Source organism: Paramisgurnus dabryanus, chromosome 17 (assembly GCF_030506205.2).
Source record: "Paramisgurnus dabryanus chromosome 17, PD_genome_1.1, whole genome shotgun sequence".
NCBI classification, from domain to species: Eukaryota; Metazoa; Chordata; class Actinopteri; order Cypriniformes; family Cobitidae; genus Paramisgurnus; species Paramisgurnus dabryanus.
In genome coordinates this window covers 22,877,907-22,901,664 of record NC_133353.1, presented here as the reverse complement: position 1 = coordinate 22,901,664, position 23,758 = coordinate 22,877,907, and the positions used below count along the sequence as shown (strand labels likewise).

At 36.8% G+C, this 23,758-nt stretch overlaps 1 protein-coding gene across 1 annotated transcript in view; it reads left to right on the top strand.

Moving 5' to 3' along the window:
• tmem63c (transmembrane protein 63C) overlaps positions 1-16,817 on the top strand; it is a 100,862-nt gene extending 84,045 nt beyond the window's left edge. The window contains exons 13-23 of the mRNA XM_065288618.2: positions 1,828-1,950; positions 5,255-5,408; positions 5,539-5,645; positions 8,951-9,037; positions 9,687-9,752; positions 9,837-9,999; positions 10,358-10,463; positions 10,921-11,088; positions 11,843-11,958; positions 14,699-14,773; positions 14,986-16,817. Of these exons, the coding sequence (XP_065144690.1) occupies positions 1,828-1,950; positions 5,255-5,408; positions 5,539-5,645; positions 8,951-9,037; positions 9,687-9,752; positions 9,837-9,999; positions 10,358-10,463; positions 10,921-11,088; positions 11,843-11,958; positions 14,699-14,773; positions 14,986-15,210 (1,390 nt within the window). The 3' untranslated portion in view covers positions 15,211-16,817. The remainder of the gene's footprint in view (positions 1-1,827; positions 1,951-5,254; positions 5,409-5,538; positions 5,646-8,950; positions 9,038-9,686; positions 9,753-9,836; positions 10,000-10,357; positions 10,464-10,920; positions 11,089-11,842; positions 11,959-14,698; positions 14,774-14,985) is intronic.
• The last annotated feature ends 6,941 nt before the right edge of the window (positions 16,818-23,758 follow it).

Below are 23,758 nucleotides of genomic sequence, written 5' to 3'. Positions count from 1 at the left end.
GCATTCGGTTCCTTGTGTCATTGCGAGCAAGGTGAATATGGTACTGCATTTAACAATGTACCCATTATTGTTGTCTGTGTCGTGGATGGTCAGGGATTTTTGGGGGTTGCGGCTTGTGTCTTGTCTACAGCTTTTGAAATTCTTGATATTGCACGTTCGGATGGAACAGGAGAACAGTTTGCACAAGACTCGTAACTTACCTGATCAACATCAATTCCTTGAATCCAAAAGATCCATACAATAGCATATGATCCTTTTTGGGAACCAACCTATGTATTTCTGCACTTTCCTTTTGTTGTTTGCCATTATGTTCATTCAAGGTAAATCTTGTGCTTGCAATTTAGACGCTGTCATGTCAGACACTGTCCGTCATCCATTAGTATACCCTGACTCCGCCCATAACAACAAACAAACACATTGCTTGATTCTAGACCGTCTGTTTTGTGCTTGGTCTTTACAGGCTGATCGCTGCAATTTTGATTCATTGATCGTGGGCACACACAAATCATTATCATGATAAAAATACGATTAATCATGCCTCCCTACCGGGTACCATATAAACCACATAGCAACACTGAGCAACTGCATAGCAACCACCCTAGGTACCCTAGCAACCACCTAGCAACATCTAGCAACTGCATAGCAACCCAATGGCAACCACCCCAGGTACAATAGCAACTGCATAGCAACCAAACAGTATACCCTAGCAACCTTTAGCAGGACCTATATCTCTGAATCAGAACATGTGAATGTGCTCTTTTGACTCTTGTTAGCAAACAGAACATTGCAAGTTTTGCTACGGCAAGCACCACTTTACATTTCTTTAAATAATTTTTTTAAGCCAAAAACTAAATATTTTATTTCCTCCCGCATATCACATTAAAAGTGTGAAAACAGGGATTAAACATGAATGTTGTACAGGTATATCCTGTGTTAAATTATTTTACTTATTTGCAATTCACATGTTAATATGAAGTTTTAACTTGCCTATTATTTTTGCTCACAAAGAGCTTTGTAAAGTTTACTCCATCGAAGCACAGGCCATACTTTATTTTGCTCTAGGCTGTTGTTACGTGCATTGTGCAGCAGAGTACAACCCATTCAACTGTGACCATATTCACAAAATAGCACAGCAAAAGTGTGCTTACGTAGGTATGATTAAATACATTTGTAAGGTGTAGCTCTTTGACTAGAAAAACAGATATGTACATTATATATATCATGTAAAGTATGTACAGTAAGTCTGCTGTAGTAGTTCTCTGCTTCTTTGATGCACATTAATATCCACAGCTGCTACATAAACAGGTGTTTTGTGTTATAGCTGTTAATATATTGTGTATTTAAGGCAGAGCTAGAATAATAGACCCTTTTACAGTTATGTGATCAAATAGTTGTGCATACATTTTGGCAACGGCAAGTGGTGTTGTTCCCCAGTGGTTCTAACTTGTTAGCAACTCGTCTAATGTCAGACAATCAAAATGTCTGGTTGTTGTGTTTACAGTTGCACTAATATTTGTTTATTTTTATTATATATTTTATATTTAAATTATATATTTGGCTTGTGCTAATGTCTTCTATCCACTCCACTATAATACACTGATCTGGTAGCCGGATACTGTACCATTTGATAAAGTCAACTTTTTAATATAACTTTCTCTGTCTGTGTTGCTTAATCCACTCGCGTAGCTTGACACGCTGCTGATTCTCGCCATATTTCCATTGCCAAAATATGCGCATACGTTGCTTCATCATCATTGTTTACAAACAGTAAAAGGGTCTATAGATCCTTTTTATTCATTCTTTTAAACTCTGTTTGTATTTCTATAGGATTGTAAAAGACTACAGCAGAGCTCATTGCCGACACAAACCCCAGCAGTCCAGCATCTCAACAGTAGTGCGTTCCCATTATTGGGGCGTTTCTTACGCCCCTGCCCCTAGCGACATAATCTGGTAAGTATTATGAAAACGTAAATATGCTTATATTATTCTTGTGTAACATTCTATTGAGTTGTTGGCAACTATAACTTTACATACACCTCCTGTGTATTTCAACTTTTTCTTTAGTTTTGTGTGTGTTTAATTTGATTTATTACATTTTATTTAAAGGAATAGTCAATTTTCTTAAAAGAAAAATCCAGATTATTTACTCACCACCATGTCATCCAAAATGTTGATGTCTTTCTTTGTTCAGTCCAGAAGAAATTATGTTGTTTGAGGAAAACATTGCAGGATTTTTCTCATTTTAATGGACTTTAATGGACACCAACACTTAACACTTAACTCAACACTTAACAGTTTTTTTCAACGGAGTTTCAAAGGACTCTAATCAATCCCAAACGAGGCATAAGGGTCTTATCTAGCGAAACGATTGTCATTTTTGACAATAAAAATAACAAATATACACTTTTGAACCACAACTTTTCGTCATAAAATGACAAACATAAAATGAAAAACTAATCAAGGTGAGGGGTGTGTTATCATTTTTAGTGTTTACCAGGTAATAAAAGACCACGGATGTGACAACTGACCAATCAGAATTAAGCATTGCAGAGATCCGCATAATAAATGAGATAAACAAATCAAAAACACAGTGTTTTTATAATACGTTTATGTATACAGTTGTGCTAAGAGTTGTGCACAATTATTTTTTCTTGACACACTTTGTTACGGTATATTACACTTTTTGAGATGAAATTGAAATAAGTAAGTCTCAATCTGAGTGTCTGCCTAGACAGCCACAGTGAAAGCCATTATATCTGTTACATAATATGTGTTGAGAATCATATATTGAGTGAGTGTTAGTATGTGTGTGGGTGTGTGGGGGGGAGACAGTGTCAGCCTGTCTTTCTGCTTCACTGAACAAGTGTGTGTATGTGTGTGTGTGTGTGTGTGTGTGTGTGTGTGCATGTGTTGTCTGGATTCTTTTGAGCATAAGCTCTTATGTTGCAGCATGTTTGCATCTTATTAAAAAAATGTATTGATGTGTGAATGCTTTCCAGTTTAGCATAGCCTTCGAGCATAGTTTTGTATAACTCAGTTTTCTTACACTTATGTAGTAGTATATGGATTTGCAACAAAGGAAATCATTACTTTTTATATCTTTTTTGTGTATTGTTCATACAGAACACTGTCAGAAAACATTATTACATCTGTACCTTTGAGATACTAATGTGCACTCTTCAGCAGCAATACCTCAGAGGTACTAATATGACCTCTATAGAAGCAAAGGTGTACTTTTCAAAAGGGTAGCGCCCCAACCATTCTTTGAGGGTTTATTTTCTGATAGTGTACTTAAAGGGATAGTCTGTCATCATTTACTTCCTCTCATGTTGTTACAAACCTGTATAAATGTCTTTGTTCTGATGAACACAAAGGAAGGTATTTTGAGGAATGTTTGTAACTATGGTAGCACCGTTTGTTTTTAGAGTACATTTTAATGGTATGCAAAAGTTATAAACACCAAAGTAATTGATGATGCAAGTTATTGTCTCCAACGTAAATCTCTTTTTTTGGACTATAACAAACACACAGATTTAGGCAACAGTTTACTTCCTGTGCCTGTTCACATAGACAAGACCAACATTATTATAATTCCTCCTGTTAGCATTGCATTGTAATCAAACGTGGTAAGGAGCATCACATTTCCTGCTGACGTCAGAGGTATTCAGGTCAATCACAACGTAGAGATTAGCTGGCCAATCAAGGATACAGAGCTTTTCAAATCAACGAGTTTTGTACAAAATCAGTGTGTTTAAGGAAAGCAGTATATCTGGAGCTACAAAAATGTATGGTATGTGGAAAATAATGTGTTTTTTAACCATAAACCACGCACATTGTATTATACTAAATACACAAAATAATGTTGTTTTTAGCGTTGAAATAGGTGCATTTTAAAGGTATTGCGGAGGATTTTCTTTTTCAGGTGGATCATCAAAACAATTGGTCCTCCTAGTTGTCAATCAGGAGTGTTGCACAATTGCATTTTTTTTAAAAGTGGAGAAGGCGGTTCTTTTCTAAAATTCGAGAAAATCTTCCGCTACACCTTTATATTGAGAAGATGAAAAGACTGCGTCTTTAATGCAGTAGTATCTGCCTGGATCGGTGAAGGGGCAGTTTACTTATCAAAATAAACCACACAACATGTACAGTAGATTGAAGGTGTATAAATGCACATCCCACCAGTCCTTTGTAGACTACGGCATGCAATTTTTTTTATTGAAAGTACAGAGTACATGAGAACCAAGAGTCTAAGGTTATTTTCACATATATTGGTGCGCACCGTGGTGCGGCCTCGGATCGCACCAAAATACATTGTATCATTTTTCAGTTAGTGCGGTCCGTGTTCACATATATATATTTTTTACTTTACTCGAAATGCCGCACCGTACACCATGTGACAACGGTCAGCGCTGTCATTGGTCTCTGACAGCTCTTACCGTCTCATGACCACCCCCACGTTTCCACGACAACCAGCTTGACAGAGAGAGCGCAGCTATCAAGATGTGGAGATAAACGATGCACGTCTTTGTGAAGTTTCACACTGACCCAAACGCACCGTACTCGGAGCGACACGTCATTTGGGCCGACCTAAACAGTGTATATGTGAAAACACCCTAAATGAGTAGCTGCTCACTTGATAATGATAAACATGATCACCTCAATCTGATGTCATTTCCCTAAAACGGTGTTATAATGGACTGTTTTACATCCAGAGATGATAGAGATGTTATTAAAGAGGAGGAGTCCCTAAAAAGGTGCCCTAGTCATGCAATTGTCACCTGCGATGTGCTTGTTATTCAAATGTAAGCAGCAAAGTAAAATAGTTGTGCCATCATACAAGAGGTGATCAAAAGTTCAGAGACTATGCCCATGATAAACAATGTAAAACATCACTAAAAGTAACAGTAAAATACATTAAAACTGAATGAATGCGGTTCAAATAATAAAATAAGATAATAATGTTCAAATGTTTGTAAGTATTGTGTATTTCTTGGGGTCAAAGTGACTATTTTGTATCTTTAAAAAAACATATATAGTGACTAAAATAAGTCTTTTACCACAATAAAATTACTTTTACTTGTAATTCTTGATTGTTGTGCTTTTATTTTCATTGCCTCTCTTTTTCTCATTATTTCTTTCATTATTTATAAATATTTTTCCAAACCTTCCTGTTTGTGTAATAGAAGCTTCCCGTTTGTGTGCTTGAACTGTACTTAAGACCTTGCCGTGTTGATTCTTGGTTGTGTCTGTCCAGGGAAAATCTGTCAGTATGCGGTTCTCGCTGGTGGCTTCGCTGCGTCCTGCTCAACATTGCGCTCTTCCTCTTGCTCTTCTTTCTCACCACGCCAGCTATCATTGTAAACACCATGGACAAGTTCAACGTCACTAGGCCTGTTGAAAGCCTAAGGGTCAGTGACCATTAAAGAAGTATTTTTTTTAACCGTATGACTGTATTTTGCCACATAGGAATGTAAAAAAAAAACTAAAAGTGCTTTTGTGTGTTGTTTTGGATGTTGAATGTTGTGTCTTGCTGTCTAGAACCCGGTAATTACCCAGTTCTTCCCCACCCTGCTGCTGTGGGCCTTTTCCATCCTGCTGCCCTTCATAGTGTACTATTCATCATTCTTTGAATACCACTGGACCAGGTATGATACAGTTTTCACTGTTTGACAATAAACATTGCAATTTGTGTGTTGTGAGATGAACACAATAGTCTTTATGTTGAGCCCAGTGTAGCACACATTAACTCATTCCCCGCCAGCCTTTTTTTGAAAAGTTGCCCACCAGCATTTTTTGTGATTTTTGCAAAAGTTTCACAAAATACCTTCCAGGAAAATTTTCTTCTAAAAAAATAAACATACAAATATATCAAATAAAAGAACAGACCCTCTGCTTTCAAACAAACAAAACGAAAAAAAAAAAATGTTTCATCCTATCTGTATTTTTTTCTCTGCTTATAAACTCTTAAATATGTTTTTATATATATATATAAAATGTAGCAAAAAGCTGAAATAATTGCATTTTTGTGAAGGAAATTGTTAGAGATCAGATTAAGAATGATTATCAAAACATATACAGAGTTAAAAATTAGTAAATAATTTTTTGCTTCCCTTTTTTTATACATTTTTGTAAGTCCGTGGATAATCACGGTATTACAGATTAACATAAAAACCAAGCTTGCTGCACAAGCCCTGAAAAGTGAAGCCAAAACGTCTAGATCGCCCCCCAGTGACTGGTCCCAGTATAGGTCATAAACCCCGCCTCCCCCATGTTATTCAACGGGAATTGAGACCAACTAAACAATTGAATTACACTTCAATTATCTTTTTTTCCGAAGCTGGTTTCTGTCATTTACTGTAGTTTTTATCACGCAGATGTAAATTTAAGTGTTTGTTTTTAAAATAAGTTTGTTTTTAGTTCGTTATTTAATGCTATAAAAACGGTGGTGTCACGTCATGATTGACAGCTGTGATATGCACATTCTGCGAGGGTGGGGCCTTGATTTTGCGGCTTTACTTCCTGCTCACTACTGCGCAGGACTAGTCCCGAAATCGCTACTGCGCAGACTCAAGACCCAAGATGTCGGCGCCGTATTGGGACACTGGCGGCTTCACTTTTCACCAATGGAAGAGAGCGAACGGACGTTGTCCATCTTTTTTTACAGTCTATGGTAAAAACTCATCAGGAACACGTTTTTTTCATGCAAATGTTTTCTCTTAATTGACGAGATAACTTGTTAGTGGTGGCGAAAGAGTTAAATTATTAAAATGTACAGATTTAACACATTAATGCATTTAAAATTATTCTATTTTAATGCTTTTGAAATTCATTGTAATATCTACAATGCTTTAATGAATAAGCTGAATAAAGGGCACTTCACATTTTACATCTAAAACCGTGCAGAAAGCGCAACCGGGCCACTTTTTTCTTTCTCTACAAAGCGATTGGGCGCTCTCATAGCATCTGCCATTGCTAAGCAACCTAAGCACTGTCTGACGTGGTGCCGAGAACCCATCGGCGCAAAAAGAAATCTGTGCTTATGCCAAAAAGTTATCAAAATAATCACCCAGCATGAGTTGTTGCGTTTTTCCTTCCCTTTTAATTATCAGGATATAATCTGCCCTAATCATCGGCTGTTTTTTTAAATAAAGTGTGATAAAATGCTTTCTATCTGCCCATACCAATTTTAGGCTGATATATCACTACATCCCTACTATAAAAATGTAAAGTGAAATTAAAATAATATCACAAAACGAAAATAACATTTTTGCTTAATCAGTTTTCTCTAATTTAAAAATATTTGTATTTTTGAATAAAATAAGCACCCTATTCTTGACAACCATGGGATCATAAGAAAATCTCTTTATCTGACTTTGTTGTAATAACTCTTTGCAAAGATAAATCACTGTCCTAAAGACCGGGGTGAGGAAGTTTGTGCTTTTGCTTATCTCTAGTGCAGTAAATATGCATTGCATAAACATGTTCATATCGGCGCACAAACATATTGCATAACAGCACAACAACCCCCCAACTCAGTCTCCCACCCACCCATGCACATTAACACGATGTCCCTCACTCCTGCACTCTCTGCTTGCCTCTCCAGTCTTGTTGTCATAGTGATCATAACAAGGGCATAATCATATGCACACTGGCGGCGTCTTTCACGCAGTCACATTATGTAGTGCATCTGGATCAAAATGTCTGTGATTTCTCCACTTGAATATGGCTTGTATCTACACAGTGGAAACACTGTGCTATAAATGTGCACTCTAATATAATCAGAATTGGACTTATTTTATACATTCCTTATCTTATTGTTAAAACTTTATGGATGCTTTTCAAAGAACTTGCTCCATTTTGAAAACAACACTAATTTATACCACAAGTATATGCACCACCCCAAGCCTTTAACTAGTAGCTGCCATGAGCTATGCAATGTAAAATATGGCGAAATATTACATATAATATAAAATACAGATCCTTTTAAATGTAAGGATTTATGAACCCACAGTCATTGGTCACTTGCAAAACATATAATTAAATGTCACTGTTAACTAAAAAGATGCAAAATGGTGTAGGCAACTACCATCCGACTAATGTTGCAAACTTAATTTTGACTTGTCTACAAAGTATGCATTACAGATGAACTGATAAAAATACTACCACGGGTTCCACGGGTCCTTGAAGTCCTTGAAAGTTTGTGAATCTGGGGGGGGGCAGATCCAAGGTCCTGGGAAGTTTTTGAAAATATACATACATAAATACAGGTCATTGAAAGTGCTTGAATCTATTTTATGCAAGAAGTTTTCTGGAGAAAAATCCATATAATACCCTGTGTAGTGTAGGATAATTTCATAAAAATTCTAGACTTTTTAATCACACTTGCTAAACTGTTCGCTTTAAATGCTTATATCTTCTGTATGCAAATGTTGATTCATACCAAAATGCTTTTTTGCATAGTTGTGTTTGACACATGAAAACATCTCTGATTACGTATGTAACTTTTGTTCCCTGAGAAGGGAACGAGACGCTGCGTCTTGCCATAATTCCTGCGTCCATGGAACGTCGTCTTTGGCAATATTTCAGATAGCAATATACTTCCTGGCTTACGCGTCACCCTGTCTTTGTCGCTTAGCCTCACCATTGGTTGAATTTGATATACAAACACATTCAGAGTCACTTACCCCTGGAGGCGTCCCCAAAGTGTCACCGCAGTGACTCAGAGCGAGTTCCCACAAAGGGAACTGTAACAATGTATCTTAAATGGTAACATGATGTAACCTTGCTCTCACTTGAAATTTGTCTCCACATTTAGTCCTTAAATTTGATATAATAAATTATATATATATATATATATATATATATATATATATATATATATATATATATATATATATATATATATATTTAAATATTTAAATATATTGTCATCTATTTGTGTCTCTTTTAGGTCCAGTGAGAATCAGGTCACCATGCATAAATGCTTTTTCCTGCTTGTCTTTATGGTCATTATTCTACCATCACTGGGTCTGTCCAGGTAAATATCCTATAATCTGAATGCAGAATCTCAATTCAAAGATAAAAGGTAGTTAGTGTAGCTTCACTTGAAATTTAAGATGTAAGTTGGATTCAATACAGTACCATTTTAGGTTAATATTTCAGACATTTCATTAGGATAATTCATTACTTTGTTCAGTGGCGGCTGGTGACTGCTCTTCTGAGGGGCGCAAATTCAAAATATGTGTTCGGAGTGTCTTGTGTTTTTAAAATATGTGTTTGTTGCGTCAAGTGAACCATGTGCATCACATGTTTTGTAAAAATAAATGCCTGCTGTCATAAAAGAGACGCTCACGTTCACAAAATACACGCAAGACACTCCCTTAACAGTAAACTCTGATTAGGCAGGAGATTATGTGAGCATCTGGCAAACGTGAGCATCTTTTTTTATCATAAACCCTTTAGTCTGCAGAAGACACTTATTTTGACAAAACACATGATGCACATATGTTCACTTGAGGCGCAGAACACATATTTTGAAATGATGAACCACACACATGGCGGGCTAAATACATGTTGTGATGAACTTCCCATTTTGTGCCACTCACTTCGCCGTACGATCTTGGGGGGGGCACTGTAATAATTTTTAGGGCAAAAATTAAACACAAACCCTCTTCTATGCTCTTTAGCTTGGATTTGTTCTTCAGGTGGCTTTTTGACATCCACTTCCTGGATGAACCAGACGTGAAGTTTCAGTAAGTTATTGTTATTTTTGCTGTTTCAATCCACAGTCCAATCTAATTTGTTGAAACTGACATATGTTTCATTCGACCCATCAGGTGTGTGTTCTTGCCAGATAATGGGGCATTCTTTGTGAACTACGTTATTACATCCAGTCTAATAGGAACAGGGATGGAGCTGCTGCGTATTCCTGCACTGCTGGTGTATTCGCTTCGCCTCTGTTTTGCCAAATCTAAAGCTGAACGCATTCACGTTAAAAGAGTAAGTGATTATGTACAGTAAGTTTCCTTATAAATGTACACATATAAAGAAAGATCAAAATGTTAACAAATTCAAAAACGTCAACAAATAGCTAATAATATTTTGAGAACAAAGTTACAGAATTACAGAATTAAACTTCTACATTTCAAGAATAAAGAAAAAAATATGAGAATAAAGTCATAACATTTGGAAAATAAACTTCCAGTCCCCTACTCACATAGTTTGGAGTAAATTGATAAAAAAATGTCTTATTTAATGCAGTTTTGGACCCATTGGTGGAAGTTGAAGAGATTAAAGTTTTGACTTTACAAAACCATTCGGCTAACTTCTTTAACTTATTTCTCCTCTTTTACCTTAGAGTCAAGCCTATGAGTTTCAGTTTGGTCTTGAATACGCCTGGACCATGTGCATATTTTCAGTCAGCATGACCTACAGCATCACGTGTCCCATCATTGCACCTTTTGGTGAGTCTGTAAAGTTTACGCCTTCAGTTTTACCTCCTTGCTTGTTCTTGTACCTCGTTCTCATCCTCAGTCAGTGTGTGGGCGTCTGAGCCGTATCTCCAACAGCATCTCAGTATCGCCGTGTGACACGGCCGCTATGTGAGAACCCGCTGCAGTCTTCCAGACGCTCCGACCCGTCTAGCCGAGATCCAGACGCCCACTCCACGCCTGTTCTGTCACCAATACACACCATGACTGTTTATTTACTATACGCTGATCATGGTTTTTCGCATAGTTTTAAATTGTTTTGGCAACTTTTAATAACATATGGGATATGCAGACAAATTTTATATAATGTACCTGTGCAGTTTGAATAAGAATGAGATAACTTTATCTGAACGCACTTGGAATAGTGATTGTAATTTTAAAAGATCATAGAGTTGTTGTTTTTTTAACACAAACTATGCTCATTTTGTAGGATTGCTCTACCTTGTTCTGAAGCATATGGTAGATCGCTATAATATCTACTATGCCTATATACCCACAAAGCTCAGCCAGAGGGTCCACTCGGCCGCTATCAGTCAAGTGGTGTTGGCACCTATTCTCTGCATGTTCTGGCTGCTATTCTTCTCTGTGCTCAGACTCGGTAGGTTCACACTCATTCTTTAGACTTATATTTGTTGTTTTTAAAAAAATTGGGCATAAAGTGGTGCCGACATCTCCCACCCGCAAATTATGCGAATGGGGCTTGATAGGTGCTGGCAGCATAGGGACACAACCTTCAACCCGTCGGCATCACAACACCGGCACTCGTGGCCAAAAAAAAACACCGGCCCACCGGGAATTCTCCCGGTCCTCCCGATGGCCAATACGGGGCTGGTTGGGGCCATGCTCGGTGGCTCAAGTAGATCATTGAGTCACCGTTTTAGGCCCGCCTAAAATGATAAACACAGAAATGGTGAAAACTGTTTAACGATCTAACTCTGCAATTCAGTACTACATAGTTTACAGTCTTAGTGCCGCATTTCAGCAATACATTTCTAACATTAATATTGGGTTTAGAAACAATTTTCAAGATTAACTTTACAGAGACTTTAATTTAACTTAAAAATATTAGTTTACACAAAAACTAATATTTGTAACTTAATTTTTTAAGTTGAATTTCTCACAATAATAACTTACAACAATACAACTATATTCAAAGCTTTAATATATATAATCACAGATCCAGATCAAGACAGTAAGTTTCCAGACTGAGACTTAAACCATAACACAGAGAAATTAGACCAACCCCAGAGCCATGGTTACAGTATGTCTAAAGTCTGAGACCAAGAAGAAGGTTGAAGCCAATAATGTCATTTTATTAGTACTAATAACCTCATGGTTTATCTCTTTCCTAGGTCCAGTGCAGCCCATCACTCTCTTTACTTTCATAACTCTAATATCCTGTATTGCCTTCTCCTGCTTTGGCCTATGTCTGAAAAAACTCAGACCTGACAGATCAACAAGCTATCAGGTCAGCTGTTAAAATCTTCATGTTGCCGTTTGTTCATGTTGATTTCAGATAATTGTTACATAAATGTAAGTGAAATGGCAGCAACTTATACTGCTTAAGAAATCGTAAATTGTATTATTTTCTGAGATTATTTTCAGAACATTTAAATATATCCCCTTCATTTTCATTAATGTACTACACTGCCTCCCTATTAAACCTGAGCAGTCTCATCATTACACTGCGTTCCAAATTATTATGCACATGCCATTTTTTCACCAATACAGTTGGTAAGTTTACACATTTTATTTAACCCTCAACAGTTATTTGAAAGTGTGGATGTTATTCTATAAATTAAATAAAAATGTCAAAAAATATTTTAATACTTTAAATGTTTAATGATATAATGGATTAAAACAGATATCGGTCAAATGTACAGTATGGACAAATCACCCCCCCCCAAAAAAAACACAATGTAAAATAAATAATGTATTTACACAATTTACATAATATTATATGAGCATATCTTTGACATGTCTTTAACTTTCCCATTCATTAAACTTGTAAGTACGTATAGGTTTTGTCTTTATTTCACTTAAAGACGCTAGTAGGGCATCCCTAATGTTTCACATTATAGTGCTGTCCATCTTATAGATCTTTTATATAATGAAATAGGACTCTTAAATAGGACTAAGGTCAGAGGGTGACGGTGGTCACACCTTGATTTTTTTCTTATTTTATGCCCATTTGAATTAATATAGTCAGTGATGCTTTTTGTAGCATGGGATTGTGTATTATCCTCCATGAAAGTAAATTTATTTCAGAATACACATTTCCTTTATATCCCATTGTGAAACACCATCTTTTAGGAACTCTGCATATCTTCTAGATGCCCTTTTGACCCCCTCAGGGACCCTAAAGGGACCCACCATCTTACTTCCCAATATTCCAGTCCAAATCATTACTCTGCCACCTCTCACTAATGTTACAGTCTTGTTTGAATATAGTGGCTATTCACCAACAATTCAGAATAACATTCATCTGTACTATTCAGTGTATTGTGGCATGTCAATGAATAAAACAGTTTGAAAGTCTTCTAGTATTCTGAGCTCACAGCAAATATTTCATTTTTGCAAGTTTTGGTTTGGGGGAAGGGTTAAAAATACAGCTTTATGCACTGAAGGATCCCATATTGAGAGGTTATTGGGATTCCAGAGACACCAGCAGGTTTAAATACATGTTTGTTTCTTAAAGGGGACAGAGAAACCATTTTTACCTTGTCTTTGTTGAATAATGGTAGTCTACCCGCATTCACAAACATACAAAAAGTGCTAGACATGTAAACATCTCAGTCTCATAGAAATTCCTCTTTCAGAAATGTCAGCCAGAAAACGGCCCAATCTGAAAAACTGATGCTTATGACATCACAGGCATCTAACTGCCCCTCCACTTTAAAGTAATTGGCTACAGGTTTTGAGTGGCAGCAAAGTCAGCCAATCAGTAATAAGATTGCAAGTTAACCCAGTAGGGGGAGCCAAATAGGTGCAGAACCACTTGTTTAAAATCCCCCACCCTAATAGAGCTATCTGAGAGAGGTTTTAAGGAAGCTTCTAAGGCATTAGAGACCCAAACAAAAAATGTTTTGTCTACATGTCACATCACAGAACAACGATAAATACCCCGTTCAATCATTCTATGTCACCTTTAACTGTGGCTTTTTATTGCTGCTTTATCCTAATATTTTCCTTAAAAAATATTATAAAAAGCCTTTATATAGTCAAATCTTTCTTTACTGTAAATCACTCATGAATCTTATAATAGTTCAATGATTTATGTTTAGAACCACCAAATTTAAATTGTTATGGGAAATAATTTGCTTTTTTAAGATAATGGACACTTTTTTTGTCTTTAGAAATATCTTTTTTCATACCCATATTGTATGAGCACTACAGCTTAATAATTTGGATATATTTTGCATATTTTTCAAAGTTACTTTTGACATTTTTATTTCATTTAAATAGAATAACATCCACACTGTCATATTTGGCACTGTCAAAAACTTAATAAAAACTAGTAAACTTAGTGACTATTGGAAAAATAAACAAAATGTCTTAGAACGAATGTGTTAAAAACAACATATTAGTGTTGATTCTGGGACAACACACTAAATGCGTTGTCCCAGAATCCACCCATCTCTGTGTTATTATTGAAACAACACATTTTGTGTTACTTTTAACACGACTTGTTATATTTTACCACAAAATCAACACAAATTGACACATAATGTGTTAAAATTACACATAATCTGTTAAAAGTTTAATGCACAAAGATGTGTAAATCCTTTCTAAGAGTGTAATGATTTGGAACGCTGTGTAGACATGCTGTTTTGATTCTCTGGTTAATGTGATGTCACACTCACACAGCCCCACTCAGCCACTGACGGACTGGTTAATGTTACCCAAAAGCTTTTGTTAATGTGTTTGTTAGCATGTTGTAGCACTAATGCAGGCACAAATACCACACTGTATTTACAGGAATCAGATCTATTTTTAACCGAAAGCTGTAGCTCATTTGCATTTAAAGGTACACATATGAAAACCACTCTTTTTTGTTACTACCGAAATAGGGACATTTTGGACTTGCTATAACAAATTATTTGTTGGCTAAAACTTCACTAAAACCTGTCAATGATGACTTAGAGATGGGTTAGATAGAATAATATGTCCAATCATTAAAATCTGATCGTAGTCCTGTTTTGTTGCAGATGTCTGATCAGACAACAGAAGGAGGCTTCAGCAACGCAGAGAGAAGCACCGTTTCCACCACAACCACAGCTAATGTACCTGCTCCCATTCTTTCTCATTTAATTCAACACACTCTTATTTCAAGTTCCTCTTATCAAATTAATTAATGTCTCTCCTCTCATCCCCTTCTACATGCCCTGTCAAAGGCACTTCACCTGTAGCATGTTGCATAAACAAAAAATGAAGCTTATGAGATAATAACACTCTCGCTGTCCACCCACTCACCTCTCCATCTTTCCCTCGACAGCTTTTTATAGCCTCCGTCCTGCTGGAGCCAGAGCTGGGTCTCACACCCATGCCCTCCCCGGCCCACCAGAGCTACGGCACCATGGTGAACAGTCAGAGTTCGGTGCGTGACGCCGAAGGGGGGGAAGAGAAAGATCTGGAGGAAACTTTGGAGACTGAACTCAAAGATGATCCAAATCCCAGCAGCCCCAGCCCTCTCATGGACAGCCCTGTGGGTTTCCAGTGACCAACATCGCCCCGAAACTCAAGCCCCATGCCTCCTCTTAGCTAGTGGCTGATAAAGAGGCACCATGCTGCAATTTTGTTCCTCAACAACCTCCATTTACGAGTAAAAGACTAATTAGGGTCAGCCAAGCGACCTGCTTCAAAAGCTGGACGGGGAGTTTACCGAGATGGTGGTTTTAGGAGGACTTTGATGAGCTTTTAGATTTAATGTGGGACTTTCAGAGAATTCAAACATGTACCGCAGCCTTCGTCTGAAGTGGATAAAAGCAAAGATCTGTTTAAAAAAGAGACCAGTCCACTTCCTTTGTTTGGACTACGCTTTCTACTTTTTCAATTTTCTCTTGTATCTTTCTTTCCTCTGTAATTACATTAATGGGTGTTATGGTCGACTGAAGGTTAGAACATCATATTTTGAAAGGTTTTTTGATGTACTTTTATATGCGTACTGCCACATCCGATAGCCCCAAAGAGATGCAGTGGTTCAGATATCCAAATCTAATTTACTTCTTTTGCTGTTACAGTTTGTGCTTGTTGTCTATTAATTCTGTACTTGTATTTTAGCATTGCTATGTATTGTGTGACATTTTTATAAGAGAGTGCTGTTTTGATCTGTTTACTAGTATTAGATTATTATTAAGGTAATTAACACCCTAAACTTGTTTTGGCACTTTCACATCGTACGCTAGAGTGACTTCACTTGTTATTGTTTTGGGTTTTTGCAGCGCATGCTGCTGTCAATTGGCAAAATTTCACATTGAATGTTCGGTGGAAATGTAAAAGACAAAAAGTGAGGATTTTTGCTATAAAGTATATATTTGACAGACACAAACGCTTGAATAAGTGCAAAAAGCTTAAATGCGCTTATCGAGTACAAATATCCAATGGTTTGGGTTTAAAAAATTTTAAGATCTATAGACAGAAAGTAATTTTAACTGACCCCTTAAAACAAACAAACAAAAATATTATATTAATTAAATAATTCAATTATAATGTTTCAAAGTTCCATAAGATTTGAAAACAGAAACATATTGCTAATATTTTCTTTTCGGTTTAAATCATGGTCCCTGCCCCACACATAAATATGTGACAATCTGAGCCACTCATCCATCCTTCCTTTTCATTTTGCGGTTACGTTTAAAAGCATGTTGCGATGGAGTGAGCAAAATTGAAATAGTTGGTTTTTATAAGAAAATATTTTAACTACCTTATATTGGCATTGTTGTATGAGATTGACTTTTTTTTTTTATTTAACCTTATTTAAAGCTGCAGTCCGTAACTTTAACCCAGTCTCAAGGCAAGCCGTAGTATAGTACAAAATATTTGATTTATTCATGTTCATGGAAATGATTTTCCACTCTTTTTCAAGCCATTGAGCACGGATGTCTTTTTCGTGTCACTCCGCACAAATGTCTAAAAACAGTTTTTCATGTCCGTGGCACGACTTTCTTTTTTTTTGTGTCATTTTATGTATTATTTTCTGATAGTTTTTTACTATTTTACCATTGTTGCTTAACGACCTTCTGTTACATTTCAGACATCCCAAACCCCAACTCTAACCCAAAATGATTTAATAATAGGAAAAAACAATGAGAAAAAAATATATAAAATGACACCAAAAAAGAAAGTCGTGCCATGGACACGAAAAACTATTTATAGAAATTTGTGCTGAGTGACCTGAAAAAAACATTTGTGCTCAAAGGCACGAAAAAAGCGAAAATCGTGTCCATGAACACAAATAAATTAATCAAATATTTCATGACCATGACTTTCCTTGAGACTGTGTTGTTAATTTGGGCCTTTAAAACGTCATCTCTGATTAAAATATAAATTGCAGTTAGAAGTACATCCTAGTACATCAGAAAATGACTGGTCTAAACCCATATTAGTTATTTATTTTTATCCATCCACCTGGCGGATGTGCCGCCAAGCCTGTGGGAAACACTGACATGAAGTAATATACCATACCTGCCGCGTTTGTTTGGACTAAATGATAACGCAAGTGTTTCAGCAGATGCCTTACCAAATGAAGCTGTCTGTGCTCCAGTATTTAATCGCTTCAGATGTTGAAAAGCCTGGCTGATATTAACTCTTCTAGTACAAGGTTGCAGTTTGAGCTTTTACTGTTTTAACAGATGATTTCCTAAACGTAAGAACGTAATAAACTGACATATTTACATGCCGTTCCCTTAGATGATTATCTTTTGAAACTTTACAGATTTAACGCCACCATCAAAAAAATACGTTTAAACTCTAAGCAATTTTTTTCTAAACCGACTGAACCGACAGCTCAAATTTTCAATGAGTGCGTTTTAATGCACAGAATAAGAGGATAACTTTCAAAAATTAGCTTATTATAGAAAACTGTCTCATGCATTTACATGCAAATCAATAAACCGGCTATGCAGGAAACTGTGTTTACATGGGATTTGAAGATTTGTCAGGTTTCTTGCAGGCAGTGACGTCATCGCCTATAGTACATAAAAGTCGTTCAGAAAGCCTGTCTTAAGCTATACTGTTGTATCTCTTCCCATGTCTGCAAAACATGTAAATGTAACATGAGCTTTTTTCGCAGTTTCTCTGCCAACTGCTTTAGTCAAGCGGAGACTTTTATGCGTTACTTTGCGCTTACTTTCACATGTGACATGTTTCTTTCACACGCGGAGACATGCGCACATGAACAACACTGCGAGAATGCTGATTAAGGTGTTTACATGCAACACGAAATCGAGGTAATGAGCAAAAAACTACCTGTGCAGATCGTTTTATGGACATAATCGTCGTAATGCTGCGTTTACACCAACCGCGTTTCAGGCGTCAAAATTGCGTCTACCGCGCCTAGTTTGCCACTTGAACAGTTTGAATGCATTCGCACGTGTAGAGCGAAGTAGACGCGTGGAAAGAGCAAACATTTGACGCGCGTCTGAGGCAAAATCCGCTTCTTGTGGGAGGGGCAAGTGCTATGCAGTTGTCTGTTTGCAAGATGACTGATGTCATTTGTTGATTGATGTGCATTTATCAAGAGAGCTACCGGTTTGTATTTGGTAACCTTACTATAGGGGGAAATAAATGGCGCGGGTCGATAAACGTCACGTGACTCAAAAGTGAAATGTGTATTACAACTTACCAGGTTTACCAATGTCCTCACTGACACTCTTCCAATAGATGTCCTTTTTATTCCTCTCTCTATAGAAATATGAACTTGTGTCGTATAGCTCCGGGTGACTTACTGACAATATCAAGCCTTCAGGTTGAATGAGTGACTCCAGGCGGGGCTTCCGCCACCGCAGCAAGCGGCTTTTGATTGGTTAACGCGGCACGAAATTCCACCAAAGTTAAAAAAATTTAACCTTGCGCATGAGCCGCAATTTGTGTTAAACGCAAAATGCACAAAAAGCACCATTCGCGTGTACCGCGCCAGGAGCTCAATTCGTGAGAATGAGGCGGAATCGCGTCTTCCGTGCCAAACGCCTCATCCGCGCCGCAAGACCTCCAGACGCGCGTCAACGCGTCTTCACATTGACTTAACATTGAAATCGCTCGCGCTTCACGCCCCTACCGCGGCTGGTGTAAAGGCAGCATAAGACTGTGCATGTAAATGGGCTCATTATTATAAGCTTACCATTATTAGCTGGGGCAAAGAAAATAGACACAGATTTTTTTCTACATATTCAATAACTGATTTTTGTTCATTTTTAACTGTTAAAAATATTAGGGATTGCAGCTTTAAATTCAAAGCATATCTGTTCATGTGTCCCTTCTGTAAACTGTGGCACCCCGAAGGGGGCCCCAGACCCCAGGTTGTGAACCATGCACTGTTCTATGGCTTTGCTGTGAAGAACTCTTTAAATACCTTTATTTTAAAGGTGCATTGTGTAAATTTTAGGAGGATCTCTTGACAGAAATGGAATATATTATACATAACTATTTTATCAGTGGTGTAAAAAGACCTTACATAATGAACTATATTGTTTTTATTACCTTAGAAATAGCTATTTTATCTACATACACCGTGGGTCCCCTTACATGGAAGTCGCCATTTTGCGCTCCATGTTTCTACATTGGCCCTTAACAGACAAACTGCAGAGTGTGTTTGTCCTGCGGTGGCTATCAGAGCTTCTCTATGCATTGCAAAAGGGAGGGGTTAGCTGTGGACTGAGCCACGGTTGCAATTCACAGTCTGACCGCTAGATGCAGCTAAAATCTACACACTGCACCTTTAACAGACATGTCATGAGTTGAAAGGTTAGATATCATTTTGCACAGATACAGCTGGTAAGCAATTTTATGTGCAGGTCTTTGTGCTATATTTCCAAAACGACTGCAGCTACCGTACTGCAAATTGTAACAAACTAAGGGGCAAATCAAAATTATAACTGTCAATAAATCTTAACTCATTTTAAATCTGGAACATTCCTTTAATAATTATTCAACTGTGCTCCTTAGTTTCCAAACTGGTTTTCCATGTGTGTTATTTGAAAGTGGTCAAGTCTTCTTCAATCCCAGACTCACTTACTGCATGCCCACCTTTTTCACACGCTAACACCAGCCTGCAGCTCTCTTTACATTTGTACACATGTTGCTCTGCCTTCTGTAATACTCTCAATTTCTTAGTAAATTTTGTACTTTTGGTCTTTGCTGCTAGTTGTTTCGAGGATTGGAGCGGTGCAGGGTTTATCTTGCCAAAATGAATGTAAATGAGTTGTGATTTGTATTGTGCTCTCTTGTTGTGCCTTGAAGAAACCAATCTTGATAAAAGAAGAAAAATAAGTTATGTCTGACAATCCAGCATGATCTGCAATATGCTGCATGGACTTAAAGATCAAGACAAAACTCAATTTTAATGTGCATTCCGCCAATGAGGTGAGAGATCTGTTGTATATGAGATATCTGTCCTCTAAACTTGGGCTGAAAACAGAGTACAATGTGACTCTGTCTGTGAAAACCCAGCTAAAGTTGATTTTGTGATTTACTTTTTTGACTGTCAAAGATTTAAATGAATGTGAAATCAATGAGTTAAATAAAATTCTGATGCTCCTAATCTTACAATTAGACTATGAGACTGGATTTCACAGGCAGGGTCAGGAAGAAAGACTTGATGCCACACTGTGTTGGCCAAACATTTGCCTGTATGTACTTGATTAAAGTATCTTTCCCGGTCTTGCATTGTACAAAAAAAAACTGCAGCGTGAAGTTAAAACAACTTGGTTCAACCTACTTTTTTAAGTTTTGACCTGTTAACTTATACAGTAAAAACAAGTTGGAATTGTTTATCTTAATTTGTTAAAGGGACACTCCACTTTTTTTGAAAATATGCTCATTTTCCAGCTCCCCTAGAGTTAAACATTTGAGTTTTACCTTTTTGGAATCCATTCAGGCGATCTCCAGGTCTGGATGTACCACTTTTTTTTTCCTATTTAAAACTTGACTCTTCTGTAGTTACATCATGTACTAAGACTGACGGAAAATTAAAATTTGCAATGTTCTAGGCAGATATGGCTAGGAACTATACTCTCATTCTGGTGTAATAATCAAGGACTTTGTTGCTGTAATATGGCTGCAGAATGCCCAATGATATTACGCAGCGCCTGAAAATACTCCCTTTTATAGCTTTCAATAGCTGGGGACTATTTTCAGGAACTGCGTTATATCATTGCTCTATATCAACTCGTTGATCATTTTTGAGCGCAATGCTAATGGTCTAATCAGATTCAATGGATTATGCAAAGCTATGCTAAAAGTGGCACCGCCAGACCCGCAGATCAGCTGAATGGATTCCAAAATGGTACAAATCAAATGTTTAATTCTAGGGGAGCTGGAAAATGAGCTTTTTTTTTTAAAAAAAAAAGGTGGAGTGTTCCTTTAAGTTAAAGTAAAGACCAATTATTGATAACATCAGTCGAGTAAATAAACATGTGCAAACACAATGTCTGTCATACCAGGTACCAAGCAGTGCTCTTGTGAAATATTTTTGATATTTATTTAATTTGTCCTGTTTGTATTTGCCGACTGTTAATGTGCAAGATTTCTTTCTAGTGAAAGTTTCCAAATTGTGTCTTGAGGTGCCATATGCCATGTGAATAGGTGCTTATGTTGCAGTTATAACTGCTGTACCTCGTTGCACTGCAGCACCGCCCTGTTAAGGATATAAAACAAAAATGAAAACTTTGAAGTTGTCCGTGGTCATCAATTCCATTTTTGGTAATGCAGGCATCAGTAAGAGAGTTTCTTTGAAGAACACATAATTATATTGAACTTTGCACGAAAAATTCAGCTTACGTTAACAAAAGGTCCTGAGACCCGAGAAAGGTCTTTTGACTTGGACCACTAAGGAACCGCCCAGAACACCATGGTAACCACATAACAACATCCTATAGACCACTTAAGTAACCACATCGCAATGTCCTGGCAACCAACAACATCCGAGCATCATCTGAGCTGGAGAATCTTGAGAAAAACATTTTCATTTTCTCTCAGTGTTTCAGAAAATGAAACGCCAGCCCTTAATTAAATCTCCACGCAGTACCAGAGGACAGGCAGTGGTCAGTCGAAGACCGGTCATAGCTTGATAAATAACAATTATGTTTTTTTGCACATTAGAGAGCTCGAGAATGCAGCATAACAACTGCAGCGACATAAGAAATCAGAAAGAAAAGTTCTGTGAAATTTTGCTTCGACACAGTCTTTTAAAATTCATTTCTTCCACTATAAATATATCTGGTATATGTACTGTAAGACCATTAACAATGCTTACTCATAATAAAAGAGAATCAAAATATATTCCGGGGTCTTAGTTATGGAAGTTTCCAGTTCAGTTCGGTAGGCTTAATAGATTAAGTGTAGAGATCTTTTATATGATATATGTGGAATTATGAAACAAACTTGGTTTGTCTTTTGACACATTGTGAATGTCCATCTGGAAGTGGAGTTGGGTTACTTTGGGGTATTTAGTGGTTTTTGCCTCTGATATCATTTTCAAATCTTTTGCAGGACTGGTCGGAATCTCATAAAATTGAAATCTTTAAACGATTTTTCCAAAAGTAACAACAGAATACAGTAACGTCTTGCTGAAATATAGTGTTTAAGTGAAACCACTGTGAATAGAGCCACTGCTGAGTGGCATTTATATTAAACAGTGTATATTTTATTTTAGGAGTTTCAGGCTTTATTTTGTTGTTTTATAGCAGGCTCCTCAAATGAACCTCTATGGAGTTAAACTAACAAAACTATATATTGCAAAGACTTAATAACATCTGTGTTTATCTTCAAGCAGGGTTCCTCATGTTTGTTCTAATTTGGCTGAGTATATGCCAGAGCTCACCTCTCCAATGGTGGCCTGTGAACAACAGTGAGTATGCATACTAATCAGTGCAGTTTGGGATGGCCCTGCATATAGTCAACCTTATTATTTATGTGTGTGCATGCGTGTCTATCTGAGAAAGATATTATGATAGAGTTATCATTTAGATTTTTTATTGGATTTATCAAGCAACAATATTTTGGATGACTCATATGTATAAAGATACATCATATGTAAAATATATAAGCTTAAAATCTGAATATAAAGCTGTTTTTACACTATAAACTACATCAGAAATATGCCTATTTATACTATGCCATGAACCTATACATTTGTTTTTATGGAAAATATAACCTACATCTGTGTGCATAGCTTTAGATTATGTAAGTATTGGGACAAACTGTACTAACACTTATCAGTTGTAACTATTGTTCCCTAAATAATCACATCAAGTACTCTCCTTGCATTTCTTTATTCATTATTTCTTGTTTACTATTTAATTTAGATTATTAAGGTAGTGTAGTATCACTAAAAATTACTCCTCGCAACGAGTTGTGGGTAGCAATGAGTGTTTGGAGTGTGCATGGATCCACATATTGAATAAAAGGATACTCATTCCAACATTCCATGATTTGGGACATGCATTTTATTTTGAAAATATTTTGAAATGCATGCAGTGTAATAAATAGAGGTAGCAGGTGATCTGCTGTAGTGTGCAGTCATCATGTATTGTTGTGCCAAAAATCTCTATTAGTTCTCAGCTGTCTATTAATAAACACTTTTTTAAATCTGATTTCATCTTTGTGTACCTTTGCACTGGTCTCTTATTTATTTATTTGCTTCTGTAGACAGGAAGACTCAGGACTTTAGATCAAATTTGGTTTTCCTTGGGTAGAAATGTGCCTTGGTACTAGCCTAAAGTACTATCGTTACAGGTAATTATTTAATTAATCTGTCTGTTGGTCTATCTTCAGTGTATTTTAAAAACAATGTTTTTTGTTTTATCAAACTGTACTTCTGAGACACCAAAGACACCTAGAGCCTCAAAGTCATCTTTAGACTGTTTAAAGGGGACATTTCAAATAAATTGAAGATGTCAAATAAATCTTCGGTGTCCCCAGAGTACATATGTGAAGTTCTAGCTCAAAATATCATATAGATAATTTATTATAGCATGTTAAAATGGACACTTTGTAGGTCTAAGCAAAAATTTGCCTTTCAGGTGTGTCCTTTTAAATGCAAATGAGCTGAT